The following is a 20,437-nucleotide window of genomic DNA, read 5'->3' as shown; positions in this document are numbered from 1 at the left end:
TACATAAACATTTATAACAAGGTCCAAAAAAAAACAAAACACAAAATGGCGGACATCAATATTTAATACTTTTCATTATCGGAAGTGTCAAGTAGCTTAAGTAATAAGTGACTAAAGAATCGATACTCTTTACTTTAGCAAAAGTCTGCAACAATCTACTTTCTAAAACAAATCGATTCGACTTTCAACAAATTGCGAGCCCGTCGGAGGTTAGACCGCGTGCGCGAACGCGTTGACTTGTGCCCCGAGAGCGGTCTTCCTGCATCTCACACTGGAACACTTTCATGCAGGAAGTGTATTTACGTAAAAATAATTTCAATTGAAGAGCTACGGTAACTTAATTGTTGTTTCAAGCTGAGAGGCTTGTTTGACTTCTCCAGTAAATAATGCTACTTCTTCAAATATTTAGTAAATTTAATATCAGATCGAAAACCAATGCTGTACTATCAACCATGCTTCCAAATGATAATCAGTCTAGTGTACAGGGTACACGGATAACGTTTACTTGAATATTGTGCTTTATGAAGGCCCTTTATATTTAATGTCTCAGATAAAGGTGCATCGGTATGTCTTGTAGATAAGTACTTCTTAATTAATAACTCAAAGTTTTATTTATTTACTGTATATTGCTTAGTGTTGAAATTTTTAACATTATGACGGTTGCCACCGGGTGATCTGCTTGCTGGTCTTGTCTAATGTCTATCAACTGAACAAAAAAGATAACGTACCATAGAAAACATATACCAATAAATTAGTTTATAGGTACGAACTCCCTAATTGTTGATGTTATCCTCTAGCAGTGGCCGTCCTGAGGCCAAGGTTCGTAACTCGTTAGTGGGTTGCCCTGAACATGGTTGCTTAACTTCAAGGGTTGCGAGCACCTAAAGCGCTCACTCAAATGTCCGGTGTGTTTGTATAAGTTAACCCCTACCAGGCTAACAAACGTAGTCATGTTAAAAAAGAAGTACGAACTAGTCAAATTGATCATATAAAGTTTTGTAGTTAACTTGGCTTCAAGAATAAAAAGGCGCCACTATACTCCTATTAGCTACGTCAAATCTGTATGACTTGGATGTTTTTAATAAAAACATAGTAATCTGACTCCAGGCGCGGTAAAGTACGTCATTATATAAATTACTTAGACCTTGAATTGTTATTAAGACGACCTTAAGTGCCATCTTGCTTTGTAAATGATGAATGACTAATACGCCAAGAAAAATACCATAACAGTAAAACATTAACAACATTAACATTAACATTCGAATACATCCGTTAAATTGGTTAATGCGTTCCAATCTTGAATAAGGGGTTTCCGTACCAATCCCACTCTGCCATTGTATAGTACCTACGTACTACTAATAGATATACTTATTAACTATACTATATCTATACATACTTATATCCTTATTTAAAGTCAGAATTACTAAAAATTACAACCTGCAAGTTTTATATTAGTCATTTTGCATCCGCCAAGATGTAGAAGATGTAAAAACATTTGAAATAAAATGATCTCGTTATTTTATAATGTTTGGATGTTGGTCCCATCACATTGTACCTTGATACAGCAAGATGACTTTATTGTTACCACAAGTTCAATCCAAGGCCAATATGCCGAACCTAATGTCGATACAAGAGATGTTACTCGAGTACCGCTTCGGTGCGCTCGCAAGAATGATGCCGGTCTGCCATAACAATCCAAACGATCCGATAACACGCGAACTAATTTCGTAATAAACAATGGTAGTGCAACTTACACGAAACAAAATATAAGCGCGTAAAGTTACATAAAGTGACATTCGCCGGCCGGCTACTGATGAGTACGATAGAAAGTGTGTTTAATGGTGCAACTATTTGTGTTTGCAGTTAAACAATCATGTTTCGACAGATGAGGTCCGTTATTACTTCGAGATTATCTCCAATAGTTGTGGTAGCGGTTGTTGAACCATTTGTCTGCTTGTCTGGGATTAAGCGGTGGGCGTCATACGATTCCGATTGAGATAGGGTTATCACGTTTGGAACGGCAAGCATTTTAGCGTTTAAATATTATATTCGGTAGGTTCATTAAACTTTGTAAGATCGTGACATCAATAAAGTCTAATTTAGCATGTTCTTTTATTGCAACTAATTAATTTTATTTTAAACAAAAAAGAAGTTCGAATAGTAAGGTTACGCGTGCGTTTTGCGCATTATTGCAATCTCGCTTCATTTGTCGCAAATGAAGCATGATCCCTTTCAATAATTTAACTTCATAATAATTGAAATAATAAATTGCGTGTCTTTTAAAAACGCGTAAACAACCATTACGTAATTAATATAGACAGGGATGAATCAATTCTATCCGCATGATTTAACAAGAATCAAGCTTGGTCGAAGTTCTCCGTGTAGGCAAAATTATTCGATTGTGGATAATTCGCGAACATTCCATGTACCGTCTGTCGAAAGCTGGCGAGCGCTCCCTATTGTGTAGCGTCGGTTTAAAGAGCGCGAGACAGCAAAATGGATTAAAATACCAAGTTTTCTGTCGCTAAACTGTAGTATATGAACATTTTAGTGTTCAAGACATGACACTGGTTTTGTAACTGCGACAATATTTGCTTTCTCCTAAATGTAAGCCAATATCATGTGACACAGGGCTCTTACACATATTGCGATGTCGTGTCATGAATTTTATGTTGCTGTATAAAAATATTTAAATAATTCTTGCGATGTGGATTTCGAGAAGCAAAATTTGAAACCATCTATCTTTAAAAGGTCTGTAAAGTTCAAGGGAAAAATTATACATATAATTATATATGTACATGTATATATGTCCTATAGCTCAAGATAATTATTGTGAAAGGTTTTTCTTTACTGTCTGATACATCTTACATAGAATGTAAGTTTATCTTACGCTCGCGTGGTATGAATACATTAGATTTCAATTTTACAGTCATTTGGTGAGTTTAATTTTATCTGGAAGATGATCTCCGCCATGAGTCTTGTTGCTATCTCGACAACATAATAATATAGAATTTTATAATATTACATACTATGCTCATATCGACTTGAATACGTTTGAGTACGACGTTGAAGTAAAAAGTACAAAGAAAATTAAACATAACGGTTTTGACATGTTACTTTCACTTTAAAGGACATTGCGTTTTTAAAACAGTGCCTATCGGTCAACGACCGTAAGTTCGACAATGTTTGCTGCTTCGGAAATTATGTGCAGTCAACCACAAAACTAGCTAAACAAATTTAAAACTTTAAAAAAACGCTTTGACACTTTAACTTTGATCGAAATATTCTTTTTTGTTTATCTAAAATAAAGTAAACCTATTAAAGTTTGTTTTAGTAAAAACGATTATTGATAAGGTCGCAATAGTTGACAAACAATTTGGAATTTTGTATTTCTTTATCTACTTATGTGGCTGACTTTACATTAAAAATAATCAGCACTTTTAAATTATAAACATTTTTTATTTTTTAACTTTAAATGAGAAAATCTTTACATCATTGTCCTTCGTTAAAATCTTCGTATATTTCTAATCCTATTAACTCCTAATATATGTATCTTCACTAGGTGTTGCTCGTGTTTAAACTATTTTACCTAAGACAAATGTAGTTTATACGAGATTATGCCCCTCTCACACCCATCACTGCTACTCCTGTAAGCGAAGATCGGCAGGGGCACGCATTTTAAACCGAGCAATGAAGCTTGGCAACTCTCAAAACTAGTCAGTAGTTAATCCAATACGCCATGGTATATCTAAGCAAAGTTTCATCCATGTAGCGCGAGTTTCTGTCACCCGAGGCGGTCTCAGTGTCTTTACCGCCCTAAGGACCAGACAAGAGCCTGTTCCTTTTTCCAGCGACCTATTTTTTAGCATCCAAGAGTATGTATCCATGGCACCGCCCTAGAGCCTTTGATGCCCTCCCTGGGACGTAGCCTCTTTAGACACTACTACAAATTTACGTTAAAAGTTTCATGTGATTAATTATTATGCCCGTCCCGCTCCATCTAAACTACGCCACTGTGATCTGTCTCTACTAAAGATCCGAATGTTGTGAGCGTTATCGTTAGCGTGACCACACGTCGAGTTATGTGTGTAAATTCATGCATGAGTTGGTAATTGAGATAAATTGGCCCAATGTGTCAACGCTCCAAAACAACGTTGATGCAACCGTCGGACGTGGGTAAGCTGTTGGGCAACTACATTTGGGAACAATCCACGAACAATGCGACAGTAACATCATAATACATGAGCGTAATTTCATATTAATGGCAGCATCGTTTATTAGTTTTTAGAGTCCCGTGACAAAATGTGACAAAAATTTTATCTGAGCCATTACTATCGATCTGGTTTTGATTCGTAAGGTTTATAATGCAACCTCCTATTTCTAAAGCGAAGTGAGAGTTGAATGCGACCTATAAAAGCCAAGCAAATGTATGACGTTTCAAGCATTGATATGGCACTGGTACAGAACCACCTATGCGTGAGTCCAGTTCCCACTTAACGCAACACCGCTATTTTTGTTCTCACGAGAAGATATTATGCCGATAGTGAGCCTGTACGTTAATGAGTGATAATACCTAGTAAACATGTATTAAACTATGTGAATAGTGAATATTATAATATAATAATAATATCAGCCCTGTAATATACTGTACCATTGTTGGGCACGGGCCTCCTCTACTACTGAGAGGGATTAGGCCTTAGTCCACCACGCTGACCCAGTGCGGATTGGTAGACTTCACACGCCCTCGAAAATTCCTATAGAGAATTTCTCAGGTATGCAGGGTTCCTCACGATGTTTTCCTTCACTGTTAAAGCAAGGGATAATTCACAAAGAATACACACCTAATTTTTTTAGATAAGTCAGAGGTGTGTGCCCTTGAGATTTGAACCTGCGGACATTCGTCTCGGCTGTCCCTTCCACAACCAACTAGGCTATCGCCGCTTTTAAATTAAAGTTATTTTTTATAGTGAATATTGCTGATATGTAAGGATACCGTCGTCACAGGACGATGAATATCGCAGGAAGTTGCTGGATGCAATCCCATTCACAGGTCTGGAAATATTATTCACTGCACCTAGAGGCTAATATACATGTTAACACTGTCTTTATTAAAATCCTATAAAGAAAAATCAGTGTTGAGACGCATTTCCATTACAATGAACAGTTTCATCCAGCCAGTAATAAGGCAGACGATGACGCATTTGTATAATGGGGCTTAACATTTTCACGGCTGACTTCTTTCCACCGAATAAAAACGATGTAACCGGTGTCAATAAATGTCATATCCGGTCACCCATGGAGTCTACAATAACCACGATAATGTTGCAATGTGCGTCATTATTGTCTGCCAAAATATAAATTGAATCAACTCGATGTTTATTAACATTGGAAATTTTCATGTCATGTCATTGAATTATATGTATGGATACAATCAGCAGACATGTGAAAAAGTTAAATACAAAATGCAAATTATATAATTTCAAAATAGGTTTTCCAAATAAAATAGGTACCTTGTTATTATTCTACTGGTTTTAATACTTGTGTTTGTTAAAGAGCTCATCTTTCTTGTTAAATCTATGGGGCCTCATAATTATTTCACCGAATGAAAATAGTTGTTCAAGAGGTTCAGAACTTAGTAAGCAGGTATTATTTAAGGAAGTTTTTTTTTACATTTGGACATTTTTAGAATGAAAAATAAGAAAAATGAATTAAAAATGTAACAAAACTATTTTATATCTTACAAATACAAAATATTTATATAAAGTATTTCAAATAAAATACTAAATAGATTTCGAAAAAAGTGTTTCAAATGTGAAATAAAAATAGGTATTTTGTATTTTGTAATTGTATTTAAAATACATATATTTCAAATAATTCCCATCTCTGACAATCAGTTCTAAATTTCACAGTTTAAGTATTCGTTGATGATTGAATACCATTGTCAATATACGAAAATATACTAGCGATATAAATACATTATAATCTAGTACCAATAACAGATTCCATAATAGATATATTAGGTGTTATATTTTTACACATTAAGAGATTATAGATCTGCTTTGTTCTAAAATGTTTCATTAGTTTAAACGAAATCTAACATAGAACAGGGCTGTGGTTAAGATTCTATTGTACAATCGTTAACGCTAACTTATTTATGGGAATGATATCCTAGCGATAGATTTATCGTTAGGATGTCATTCCTTGTGGTATCATACATTTATTGTTTTCTATTAGTGTCAACGTTTATAAAAAGGCGTCTGCTACGGCCTCTGAATAGAACCTACTTTTTATACAATCCACCCGATGAGACCATATTTTTATAGGTACAATTGGCACAACCGTTGACCCTGAGTGAAGGACACGCCGGTAGCATTACGATAGTGGACGACACGCTTTCGAATAGCTTTAGTTACATTTATCGATAACATTTTTAAATTAAGCGATAATAATATGAGGTGATGAAGATATCAGTATTTACGATAAAATTATTAATTTGTTTGCAATTAATATGTCGTAAAAGTTACTTAAATTTGGTTCAATTGCGGGTCATTTAAACAAAATGCGTGTTTTATTTATATGTAATTTGTGTATGGAATTTATCTTAACAAAACATTTGCCTGAAAATAACATAATTGAGTTTAAAGTATTAGCATTAAACCAAGTTTCAGCCAAACAATTTCACATATGTATTTCAAAGTTTAGTTAAAACCTAAATACTTAAAAAATAGTTAATAGTACAATCAATTTGTTTTGCTACATTTTAGACATAACCTATAAAAATAAATGTATCCGTATTTAATTATATGTTGTAAATAATTAGGTCAGAGTGGACCAAGCAAAGCAAGGACATAGGACACACTTCATCGCACACCTTCTAATTTGCAACATAGTTATAAAACTGTGTGTTTGATATGTTTAATACGTCTTAATCCTTGTTTCTGTAAGAACAGATCAATAACCGGTATTTCACTTCGACAGTATTCAACAATTTCCTTGTAATTTCGATTATTTTATACAAATCAGAATTTAATGGTGCGCGACATCAACCTCTTTAGCGATAGCGACAATCTAGAATCTAGACTGAAAAATGGAAAAACCCAATCGAGACATCGAAACACAAGAAAATAGCCAGTCATTTTGGTATACTTAACTATAAGAATCGGACTGTTAACTTTAAAGTGACATCAACCATTATTAAAACACAAAAAACAATTGTTGTACTCAACCTATTGTTTTAATATCTCACCCATAAATGTAAAAATCATATAGATATTTAATATTTCCTTATTCATATGCCCAAAAACTGAACTGTGAAATAAAAAATGCATACCTAAATAACTTTTAGATATGTATCTCGGCAAAAACGTTATAATTTCGGTATAGTGCGGCATTATGTTAGTTAGATAAAGTTATTCGTAATACTGAAGTATGCAAACAATGTAAGTGATGAACACAATTACACAACGTATGTTCTATATTCAGAAACACAGTCTTGGTCTGCTGATCGCGTTCACCAATCAAGCAACGCGCACGCAACTTCATCTTTTTCAGTAAGACAAGTTTCCGGCGAAAGGTTTTTGACACTTGAGGTATATTAATCATTATTTTCGAGGGCCTTCGCGGAGAACGGCTATTACGTTCCATTATGGTTGTATTAAAAAACTTTTGCGTTAATTGGATGACCGGATTTGGATGCCGAAAATTACGATGTACCTATCCCCGAATAAATTTCAATAAGATCTTCAGTTACTTGGTAATAATAAATGTAGATTTTCTACTGCCAACTTAAACTCCTAGATAGTTTTCAAAAGTAATGTAAATGTTTAAGTTCTAGTAGTAAGTCTTCAGTGAATAGAAGTAGAAACAAAAATAAATGTTACAGATAAAACATCCATAAAATCTTTATTGGAGGCAGAATCGACAAGTACACTTCCGAGTGATTTCACAATGCATTTTACGAGGTCTATCAGAACTATAAAATCAACGGTTTCCTCGCAAGAAAACGGCATAAATACTATCTTTGAAAGGAAAATCTCGTGGAACATTAGTTTCCGATAGTTCGGAGGAACAGATCGCAACGAAACTAGGAACGATTCGTGACCGATAATAATCAGTAATGACATTAAACGTATTGTAAAACGTGAGAAATCGTTACGAGCGAGGATCAAAAGATCTCGTACACTTTCTTTGACTCATTCATCCAGTATTTACATACCTTCTTGATTGATAAAAACAAGTACATTGTTGATCTCTGCACTTTCTCTGTTAATGTTTTTGGGTTCCGTAATAAAAGGTCTATCGATTTAGTCATGTTTTGGTGAGATACACATACTTGATATTACGTTGTCATAATGATTTCAAACGATTTGCATTACAGCATGCATTACGTGGTTGTATCATGATATGGCGAAATTAGTCTGACATATATTTTTAATGACTGGCCATAGCCAGGCACTGTTCTTATCATAATAAAAACATAGTTTTTATTATGATAAAAACAGTGCCTGATCACATATGAAACAATGTATAAATAAGCCTTTATATTGAAAGATTTCTTTTCGATTTCATCATTTCAACATAGCAATAGTGCAAAGTTACAAAATATATTGGAAAACATGCGAATCATACAGATGTAATTCAATGGATACATTCCAAATCCACGCAAACATTGCTAAATTGAATAGTTAACTTAATGTTTTCCTTAATTAACTAGATAATAATTAACTGTTTTTACATAAAAATATAAAATTAGCACAATGCTAAAAGCGTTGCTCTGTCCAAAAAAAAACACGGAATCAACGCACATCCGTGTCTAACTTGTCCATTTTAGTTTGTTAATTTGCGATGCGTCAACATTTTGAATTTTTTCGGCTGCAGGCGAATAATGAAAAGAAATAAGATTGAAATTAGATTGGGAGCGAGGAGCGATGGTGCGGTAATTGCTTCGCGGTTTGATCGCCGACGGCGGTGCACGCCACCACTCAGGCTCGGAGTCAGTACGTATCACGCCGCCACCGCGTCCGCGTCTCGCCCAAACGATCTCGACAGTAAAATTATGGCTGAAAGTTAATTAAAAAACGACGTACACGTCGTCAGTGAACTCTGAACGTTTTGTTAGGACAATGAGCGAAGAGCAAGAACAGTGCGATTCGTTCAACTCGTGGGAGCTGAATGGACTGAATTCTCTGGACCTTTGGGACTATACCGTCGAGCTGGAGTGCCTGCAAGGAACCGAAGGTTAGTTTCACAAGGCTTTGTGAGAGGCTGACGGTCGGTGTTCAAGACGCGCGTACCTCACTCCGCAAAAAATGCAATACAAGTGGCGTTTTAAACCATGGAATTGTATCGGTTATGCCACATTATTTTTGCAGAAAATTACGCTTTCACAATGTTCGAAACATTTAGGCACAGACATAATATTTCCGTTGGAGTTATTTAATGCAGTTGATTTGATAATTATTAACTTTGTAATCTATGACGATTTTGAAATTTGGGATTTTTGATATTCATTAGTAATTCAAAAAGCAAAATTCCCTATTAGGTAGGTTTACGAACAAACATATCGCTAAAACCTTCCATGTTAACAACATTATCTAGAAACTCGTTAGAATCGTTATATTCATATTTTTCCTCATTTAACGTTCATATCGGGACATGAAACATCACAATTACGTATAATGGCGTGGAGATACGTCGTATTATCACTGTCGTTAACTACCAAGTTCAATTTTGGAGTACTCAAATCATCATATGAAACAATAGTTTATACAAATTAATTCATCATCATGGTTGTAACATTGGTGTATTGTAAAATTTCCAGTTGTTTATTTAAATAGATTCACTACTTGATTCCCAGCAACAACCCCACACGGGTACAAAACTTTACATTATTCGGGACACTGTTAAAAAAATTCAAACAATAAAATTGACTTTGCATAACAAAATTTTAGCCAGTCAAATTCTCAGTACGCTAATGCAACTGTTCATTAAGTAAATATTTAACAATGTGAAATAAAATAGATCAATATGAGTTCTAACACTTATGTACTAGCTGTCGGAAACGATCTTTTGTGTAATGTTTTGGTCAAGTCGACGTATACTTTTTGTTTTGATGACGCACCTATATGCTACTTTATCACTCTATCATCGAAATAAATCATTCATTATAGATGCTTTAAATAAAAAACTAATGTTAAGACCTATATGAAAATAGATATACGGATGTTCGTTGCTCAATCACTTTCGAATGACTGAATCCAATTTAGATTAAGCTGAGATTGAATTTAACCGAAACAAACGTAACTGTATTTTGGATGGAACAGGTTGATACAGATTTAATGCAGCGGAAACTACCGAAATGTTATCCAAATATCAGATTAAAGTGCTTAAAAAAGTTCATTGTATCGCTGTCGGAGATAGTAGATGCGATATCTTTGTTGGATTTGGTATTGACGTAATTACGCCCATAGATAATTCTGGCCAACAATTAATCATTTTTCCAATATTGACTGATAACTTTCCTTTATGACGGTATGTTATAAATATACTATATGGGTTTATTAACAATGGAATCGTCGGCACCATGACATCTGTGCATGCACGTATGCAAATATGATTGCAAAATAATGAACGGATCCACGTTGTAAATATGACACTATCTTCATCTTGTTTTGCATATTCGGACTGAAATATGTGATAGAACTAAGTTGTAGCCTTTTGAATTAATGATCAACCAAATAGACTTGTAATTCCACTCTAAAGTCTGATGTGACGAAACTATAGTTTCGCTGTTATCTACTCTTCAAAACCAGGTTTTTGTAATGAGCCTATTAAAAAGATGTATTTTACATTATATTACTTACATCTACTTAATTAGCAGTATCCTTCAAGTCTTGATTGAAATCAAATAAAGTGAATTACGTTTCTTTATAAAGGTTCTTGACCTGAAAATATGTAAGTCGTGTCGTGTTACATTTACGCAATAAACATAAAGAGTTTAAACGCATACTCAATACTTAACGTTAATTAGCATACAAAAACCACTTATAGAGGTGTTAACCCGAAGCGCTACTGGGTTATATCGTAATGTATGAAATGATACTTGTCTGCAATCAGTCTCAATGTTGACGTTACTTACATTCAGTTAGTTCTATTAACAGTGAAGAATTGATATATTTTAATAATCACTCTTATCTACGTAGCGTTAGGATTATCAGCCACAGAACGTCCAATGTCCATTGCTCAAATCCCTCCTTTAGATCCAGACCGACCTGCCGTTAAACCTATCTAGATTTTCTGTTGCTTAATTTCGTTACGTATTTAAGACAGTTAAGTCCAACACTAGCAAAATTTAGGTGTTCGATATTATCTTAATTATTCTGTAATTATTATTATGGTCACAGTACCGTTTTCGTATTTTGCCGAAACTAAAATACCAATGTTTACTTTTCCGAGATGTTATATGTATTCAGAAGTTTCTGCTTTTACTCCTAACAAAGATCAATACAATTAGTAGGTTTATGATTTACGACACCATGATTTATCTTATAATTTCCTTAAATTTTATGTATTAAGACTTTGTACTTCAATTTAGTTCAAGTATCATTACCGGTTCTTATCTGCACTTAAGGATAGATTAGGTTATCGTTCGGACCATGTCTCAACCGTTTTAATGATAAACTGTAAACGAGCACTCACTACCTATGAAGTAACCAATAGTAAGAGATTAGTTCCTGATTGTTGTTGTTGAGAAGTTTATGTGATAATAAAACCTATTTATTCCTCATCTAGGTTTCTATTGATACGTCTGTGTGGGTTCGAGACCTACCCATAGATTAGGAAAATTTGTTGAGTGGTTCAATGATTGAACTCCAATCCCCATTCTTTTAACTTCATATCAGCAACACATTCCCAATTATGGTGGCTTATCGAGAGTTAATACACACCAGTGATTATTTATTTCACAATTGGAAGTATCTAATCCTTTAGTATTTGACTGCTTTGGCGGCGAAGTTGTGCTTACGCGGTACGAGTACGGCTACCGCGCTGAGTTCCTGGGTTCGAATCACAGGTCGACCAAAATAAAAATGACCAGGTTTTTCCATCGTAAAAAATAAAACAGTTGCAGCTCGTAGTAATAAAGTTAGCGGAGTGAAACCCCGTGCCTCTACAAGAATGTAAAGCCGTTGGTCTTGCGCCTGGTCTCCGGTCATGTCGGATTGCTGTCTCATCAGACTATGAAAGTAAAGGACCAAAGAGTGCACCTGTTTATTGCGTACACCCTTGTGCACTATAACGTCTCCGGCGCTCCTGGTTTATCCCCGTTGTGATTGGCCGTCGTGGCTGAAATTCGTATAGGAGGAATTCGTTCTTTTAAAAGCAACATAAACATATATACCTATATTCTTTTAAAGGCATGTCAGATATACAGTTACAAGTCCCAATTGAGCCCCACAAAAAACTTTATTACTGACCTTTTTCTGCTTAATTACACATGTCCGCTTCACTGGAAAGTTAAGTCAATACTTCGAGTGTAATTAAAATGAATAAAGTTTTTTTCATAAATTATATCATAATGCAGATGTCTTCCGGCCAGAATAAAGCCAGCAATTCATTAATTAAAGCGGATCTTATACAGATTTAAGCAGAGCAATGGATAATTAAATAACCTATGTGTTGTATAATGTCACAATCAATCTTAGGTTTATTTCAATACTAGCGACCCGCCTCGGCTTCGCACGGGTGCAATGCTGATACTAAATACACTACAGAAAAACTGTGAACGTTGTATATAAAAACATAGCGGCCCGCTCTGGCTTCGCACGGGTATAACATAACAAAATAACAGTATTTCTCCACTATTTAATGGATGTTATTATACATATAAACCTTCCTCTTGAATCACTCTATCTATTAAAAAAAACCGCATCAAAATCCGTTGCGTAGTTTTAAAGATTTAAGCATACAAAGGGACATAGGGACAGAGAAAGCGACTTTGTTTTATCCTATGTAGTGATAACATAAATTTCATTTAAGGCTTAAAAAGTCTAGTACGGCTTTTCATTGTCTACCCTCTTCCCTCATTCTCGATTCGCTACAATTTTGGTATATATATGCTATATATTGTTATATACACTGCAGTGCCATAAAAATGCAGCATCGAACCAAGCAATTACCGGTTGTATATTACAAAGAGACTCCTTATATAAGAAGTCAAGTGTTCGAAACTGTTGCATTGTAACATACTTTGGTTGACTACATGAACAATGGATACTTTAAGGCTTATCTATGCGGGGTGTAAAGACGGGTACATGTTGCTAAACGAAATTGAATACATATCCATAATCATGATTAAGAAATGTTGTGGCAATAGGGCATTATTTGAAATGCATTCATTATACAATAAAAATGGTTGTATGGTTTGGGTGGACGTAAAAGAACTATGAATCTAGTTTAAGACCCTCCAAGGGCCTCGGTAAAACGGCGCGCTTACCGTTTTCCAAGTAGTTTTTAAAGCTATCCTATAAGATATAGATTTAATAAAGGATATTTTGGTACCTTACAATTTTCGAAAAGACCTCAAATTGACTATTTTAGTATTATTATGCTCCAAATCCTCTATTGATATGACTTTCCTTTGGATTTTTATAATAAATAAAACAATCAAGAGCGACATAATACCCTGACCCCCAGCACGATACGACTATTTTAGCTCGAATGTCATGAAATATGCGAAAGTAGGTTTTAAGAATCCACGGATAACAGTTTATCTTGAATCCGTTGCTTCTCATTTCTCAAGCTCATCGTCTACTGCACCATAACTAACAAGCTATGCGAATTACATGACTCCACAGACCACACCATAATCTTCTCAAGCGTAGTCACGTTTCATCGAAATCATTCAAGGATCAGTGTGAATTGCAAGTGAACAACAAAACATACTTTCTCTATAATACAACAATGCACTTATAGTGTTCGTCACGTAATTTCAGATAATAATATCACATCACGTTTGGATTGACACTGATTATCCTCATTCGTGATTGAAAGCTAAACATGACTCGATGTGTGTGTTTAACCTGTCCGCGGATAATACCGATGAAGCGGAAACTTTTAGGGAGATTCATTTTCAATTCGTAAATATGCAAGTGAAGGAAATAAACTTTCCTGAAGTATGCTGCTGTGCTAAGCGCAAAAGCGGTATGTCAGGGAAACCTTATTTCGAGATAATTGCAGTTTTGTCAATACAGTTTTATAGTTTTGTATGTAAAAATGGGATAGAGACACATTTTAAGATTTTTTTGAACACGTTTTAGACAAGATACTATTATTTGGGTGAGTTCATTGGATGGGTATTTCTTTAAACTATCTGACGACATAAAGATCAAGATTTTGATTTTTTTTTTGAGATACCGCTTTAGAGCTTAGCACGGCAATATGGTACCTATTATAAAGAAATGTTTCTTAAAAATCCTTGCATAATGTTATTCTGATTGTAAGATAATGTTACTCTAATTAAAAACATCTTCAAAGTATAAAAACATATGAACTTTGCGTTTTGAAACCAAAATAAGTTTAGCTGGTGTGGCAAGAAGGAATGCGTAAGTAGTATCTAATGTAAAAACAGAGTGCTGTGACCTACTTCTGGCCCGAAAGTAACAAATTAGGAAACGCGTTAAACGATGACAAACTACAGTTTAATATCACATCTGTTTAGTCTAGTAGTTGCTAGTGTTGAGTCATTAACCGTAGTTACAGGTCAAAGGTTATTATGAAGAAACCACTTAATGCTCATCCAATAGATTACAATAGATCGTTCAATTGTCTTTAGAATAAAGATATTACGTTCTTGTAACAATTAACACGCAACAAATGACAGCTTCTCTTGGTATTGAAGTAAATAAATACAAGATTAATGCGTTCAACAATTAAGTTGCAAATAAAATTGTAGTTTGCTGCAAACTAAAGCATCATTGTTCTTAACTTCTTATGAATAACAAGAATTGTGGGTGGGTAGAAACCTTGGTTTATTGTCAATCAAGTTTATTACATTACGTAACTTAGTACATTTTTGTTTTGTAGGCTTTAACAAAACTATAATTTTGTGCCAAACGCGCGCCTATCTGTGAAGAATTTAATAATTTAAATTGTGTTTCGGGTGATACGTTAGGCCAATAGCAAATCAAATTTGTATAAATTTAGCTAGTATGCTGATTTAAGTATAAGAAGATATTTTAAATTTATACCGAGCTAAATAAAAAATACGCATTTTGAAGTGCCTGAAATCATGCACCTACTACTTTGTATAAGTTTATTCTTTTGTTCTGAAACGAATAACCCTGCAATGATCACGACATCATTACACAGTAAGTGATAGAGTTTTATCGTCAATCCCATTAACAACAGACTCTGATGACAGTATCTCGGGCATTCGGGTAATGATTTTCTCTTGGAAAGAACAAATCATTAGATCAGCCATAGTGATCTGAATATGATGGCGCGAGAAAGTCTCGTAGTATATTAGAAATCTGGTGAGTGTGTACTTCGATTGTTTAGTTATTGTATACAGATTTTGTTCAATGTAACTAATCAAATGAAATAAACTTCTTTTCAAACGAAACTAATTGTGAATCTCTATTAACCATAAATAAATTTACGAAATTTTTGTCCGATATTTTAGGCCTTTTGTACAGAAATTACAATTTATACTTCTTATTACGAACAATTTTCGATAATATACTAATCAATTGTAATCAATTACTTGCCTACTATTTTAATAGGGATCGACATCTCGATTCGTTTATATTATGTTTAAATCAAATTTAATCATCTGAAACTTAAAACATGTTGAAAAATTTAATAATTTTCCATGACAGCTGTAGATGAGGGTTACTGACTTGCAATAATTACACGCGGTGTTTCAAATTGAATCGCACCGCGCACAATCTAAAAACACCGTTCAGATGACGAGGTTAGTTTGTGGAATAAAAAATGTTAACAAAAACCACGCAGTTCTGTCTAATAGAAGTATAAAGTTAGTTCTTTATTATATTTACATAACATTTCCTGACATTTTGGTCATATGAATTTCGCAACATCGTAGCGAAGACTTATGTAATATTTTTAAATAATTTTGTACGGCCAAAGTCTAACATAGGCGAGACCTAGATTTTGAGAAATTTAACATCAAGTTTACGTTTATTTATTTTATTAATCCAAAGGATGTTATCTAGACAATTTACCTTATATAAACTACCAGAAAAGGATTTCCCGCATGGTCCATAAAAAGTATGCAAATACAAAGGTTCTTATAATATTTGATGTGATTAACTCATCACATTGCTTATGTAGATAATAGATATATTAGTTTTTAATAACTTACTCGTTCAGTCATATGTCTTATTTCTTGCATATTCTCCTCAAGGAAGTAAGTACTCACAAGATTTGATGCTCAAACCAATAGCAACTGTATGCAGATGTGAGTGAGTTCATTTTAACATTATTATGTATGGGCACAAAGTTAATATAACAGTCAAACCTTCGCACGCTGTTGCTCATTTCACAAGGTCTGAGTTAACAGACTATTACTTTAATTATCAAACATATTCACGCATCAGAAAACCGGTTCAGTTTTTGTCGGTATTAACTTACTAAGAAAACCATGTTTTGTAAAAAGTAGTCTCAATGGGTGCAAAGATTACGGAACAATCTTTTTGCCTTCTCGTTAAATGAAAACTTATAAATAGATATACACGATACAGGCTTGCCTAGTGTGAAGACCATAGGATATAAGCTCATAATATATGTAATGTTTTGTCAGTTTTTAATAAATAAATAAATAAAAAAAAATATCAAGAATTAAATAAAATGTACAAGCTTTGTCTTTTTAATTCCTACACAAAACAATGCCAACAGCATAATTGTATATTTACGCAAAGAATGTTGGTAATACTTATAACACAAAACTGCATTCTGAAATGTACGTCACTAAACGGTATCTGCGTATCTACGTTATTTAATTGTTTTAGAGCGCGAAGTATCAACTCGTTTTTAAGAAATTATTACATATAGGTAAGTATTTTTTTAATTTTCCAAAAATAATTGACAAATATATAAATCCGAATTCTATGAATCATCGCTGATTGTATTCGGTGAAATCGGAACTTGGAAATTATTAATCTCTATACACTGTAATTTTAAAATCAACTATCTTAATACTAATCAAGCTATTGTTTAACCTTACTTTCTGTCTGATCATAAATCACAATTTCTCTGATATTATATCCGTCAACTTTCAAAGTGCGTACAGAATTCCCACCTATTCATTGACCTCAATTTAATCCTAAGTTATATATATTAGCGTTTTGTTCTCTCGCAAGGTTATGCCTTTCACGAAACTATCGCTCAAGCGTTGTGCTTTGCTCCTCGAGAAGCAGTAACAATCGGCAAAAGACAGTGCTAGCCAGCAATGCTTACTCACAGCTGTGCAAGTGTGAGTTGCTTTATGTCTTACAAGGCAAGTGGTCAATTACCCGTGCTTCGTCTATGTGTGACTATCGCAATCCGCAATGCGGTCAACTGTCAGCATAACAATTCCGGTAGATATAATTGCTTGGTTTTAAACTCTAACTCAACAGAGTTTGCACCGACTCATTTTGTATTTGAAACAAAAAATTTGCCTGAGTCGGTGTTACCTTGGCAGAGATTTGTTTGCGATATACATAGCTTTTAATACCTCATATTAAATAAATGATTTTTTTTTTGTTACAGATTTGCAGCTCGCAGCAGAGCTCGGGAAGACATTACTCGAAAGGAACAAAGAATTGGAAACAGCTCTTCGCCAACACCAAAATATAATCGAGGATCAAACTCAGGAGATTGAGGTTAGTGCAGTTAAAAGACCTTTGACTTCTTTTGTTCATAAACAGTTAACATTTTGCAAACAAAAAATATGAATACGTTACCTTCTAAGAATGAAAATAAACATACCATACTCTTCTTCGTGAACAATGGAATCATTATGCGTTTCGTTTATAATTTTATTCTCAGTAGCAAAAAAAGTATTTACATACAAAAATATAAATAACTATAAATATAATTTTTCATTTCCATGACGCTTCAATTCCGTAACTAATATGATACCTACTTATTCAAAACGAATTTTGTCATTTTAATTTTGCAAACATGTAATTTATGCATATATTACGTTTTTGTTCCAGTACCTAACAAAACAAACGGTCGCGCTTAGAGAGGTGAACGACTCGAGATTGAGGATCTACGAACAGCTCGAGGTCAGCATCCAGGAGTTAGAGCGTGCCAACCACAGATTAGCTGTCGACCATGCGGGGGACAAGAAACACATTAAGACGTAAGCATTATTGGACAATTTGAGAATTTCGGATCCCACTAAATCTAGTTAATGTTTGAATTGTATTCAAATTAAGTTTGAAATTCTGTATTCAATTATAATTAGGTATATCTAAACACACATACTTACGTAATACGTTATAAAAATAATAATAATAATATTGGGCCTGTATTTTATATTTTCCCAATTTTGGAAATTAACTTCTCTTACTAGCCTAAGCGGCGATAGCTTAGTTGGTTGTTGAACGGACTGCCGAGACGAATGGCCGAAGGTTCAAATCCCAAGGGGACACACCTCTACTTAGACTTTCCTAAAAAAAAATGTGTGTATTCTTTGTGAATTATCTCTTGCTTTAACGGTGAAGGAAAACATCGTGAGGAAACCTGCATACCTAAGAAATTCTTTATAGGAATTTTCGTGTGTGAAGTCTAGCAATCCGCACTAGGCCAGCGTGGTGGACTAAGGCCTAATCCCTCTCAGTAGTAGAGGAGCCCGTACCCAACAGTGGGACAGTATTAATACAGGGCTGATATTATTATTATATTATTATACTGCGGAAAGGATTTAAAACTTACTCAACCATGGTGGCGAGTTGGTAAACTTTACATAGCTACGAATTTTTTATGTGGAATCTCAGAGATATTTTAATGGAATGAATATTTCTAGGTTGTGCTCGAACATCGAGACGTTGGAGGGCAAATGCGAGGAACTACAAAAGACTGTTGATGATCTGAACGCCCAACTAGAGATCTACAGGCGAAGGGCGGAACGGAAAACTGAAAGCGAAAAACCCAAAGAAAAAGAAAAGGTCGTGGAACCAATACTTAATTGCAAGAAACCAGAAGTAAATAGTACACCGAAACCGGTAGCACCTCTCCCAGAACTGACTAAAGAGGATGAGGATTTACTAAGATTAAGCGATGAACTAAGAGAGAGTAAGGTTTCCTTCGCTCAAGAACAGAGGCGAGTCACAGAACTGGAGGAACAGTTGGCGTCGATGGTCCAAGAGAACAACAGACTACAGGACCAGTTAAGGAATTTGCACCTGAGGGATGATGAACCCAAATCCATGCAGGAAGAGTTCTCCATTCTCGAGGAAGTCAGGTAATAGATTAAAATAATTTGATTAAGTACGCTTTTATTTCATACACAGTCGAAACAAATAAACGACCGTAATCACTAAGGGCTAATCGAGAAAATTAAATACTAAAATTTTAGATCAGACTATTTTGATTGGTCCTTAAACGCGTACGATCTGAAGATATTTATAACCACAGTGTTAATAAAGCGCTGGCGATAGAGAAATTCTCTAAAGCAAGTATTTTCTGTTTTGATCAAAAATAAAAGTATTTTATGTTTGTGTTTCCAGACAAGGCCAGTTATGCATTCGATGTCTACGGGGCGTTGAGCGTGATGACATGTCGTCAATGCTCGACGGCGATGATGACGATAGAAGCGCAATCAGTTCCCTAATCCTACCACCTTCTGGCCAGGACAGTCCTCGAGAAGACCACGTCAACAGCAAATTGATTAAATTCGACGTAAGTGTTATTACACATGGAACTTTTCTCAAATATACTAAATTAACAATAGCTTTTCTTATGTGTAAAAATCTGTTTTCTATTAACATATTTGATAAGTTTGCTTTATTTTAATTCTGTACCTAAGCTACGAAAAACATATATATCAACAATAATTAAAAGATACAAGTGAACTATAATCGGTATTGGAATGTATGAAAAATCCATACTAAATTCCCATTATCCTTTAATTGTTTAAACTCCCAGTCCGACTAATTCATAACAACGTTATAACACAGCAGCGTGACTAACGTAATTAACATTTGCCGAACTAATGATTGTAATTTATTTAAATGTTTTCCTGTACTATTCCGTCCGCTCTTTGATTGTGATTGTGTGAAACAATCATGTGCCACTTTCACACTTTCCTTGTCATGCATAATTATAACGCGGCGTCAGAATTCCTCAACGAAATGTTTTTCTCATATGAACGTTTCGCTCGTTTCTAGGCGACAAAGCTTTTCCAACTGCCCCTGATGTTGTTGATCAC

The 20,437-nt window shown here is 34.5% G+C and overlaps 1 protein-coding gene across 4 annotated transcripts in view; it reads left to right on the top strand.

The window, feature by feature from the left end:
- Positions 1 to 20,437, top strand: part of LOC115449500 (cerebellar degeneration-related protein 2-like) — a 94,104-nt gene that overhangs the window by 70,976 nt on the left and 2,691 nt on the right. For 3 of the 4 annotated variants that reach the window (XM_037439624.1, XM_037439625.1, XM_030177344.2), the window contains exons 2-5: positions 17,770 to 17,882; positions 18,219 to 18,367; positions 19,034 to 19,471; positions 19,737 to 19,908. In XM_037439624.1, the coding sequence (XP_037295521.1) occupies positions 17,770 to 17,882; positions 18,219 to 18,367; positions 19,034 to 19,471; positions 19,737 to 19,908 (872 nt within the window). Of the gene's footprint in view, positions 1 to 8,945; positions 9,238 to 17,769; positions 17,883 to 18,218; positions 18,368 to 19,033; positions 19,472 to 19,736; positions 19,909 to 20,437 lie in introns of those variants that run through there. The other variant, XM_030177343.2, reaches the window with a different exon arrangement.

This window comes from Manduca sexta, chromosome 17 (assembly GCF_014839805.1).
Source record: "Manduca sexta isolate Smith_Timp_Sample1 chromosome 17, JHU_Msex_v1.0, whole genome shotgun sequence".
Lineage (NCBI taxonomy): Eukaryota > Metazoa > Arthropoda > Insecta > Lepidoptera > Sphingidae > Manduca > Manduca sexta.
Note: the sequence above shows the minus strand (reverse complement) of the source record. Positions and strands in the feature narration are given on the sequence as shown.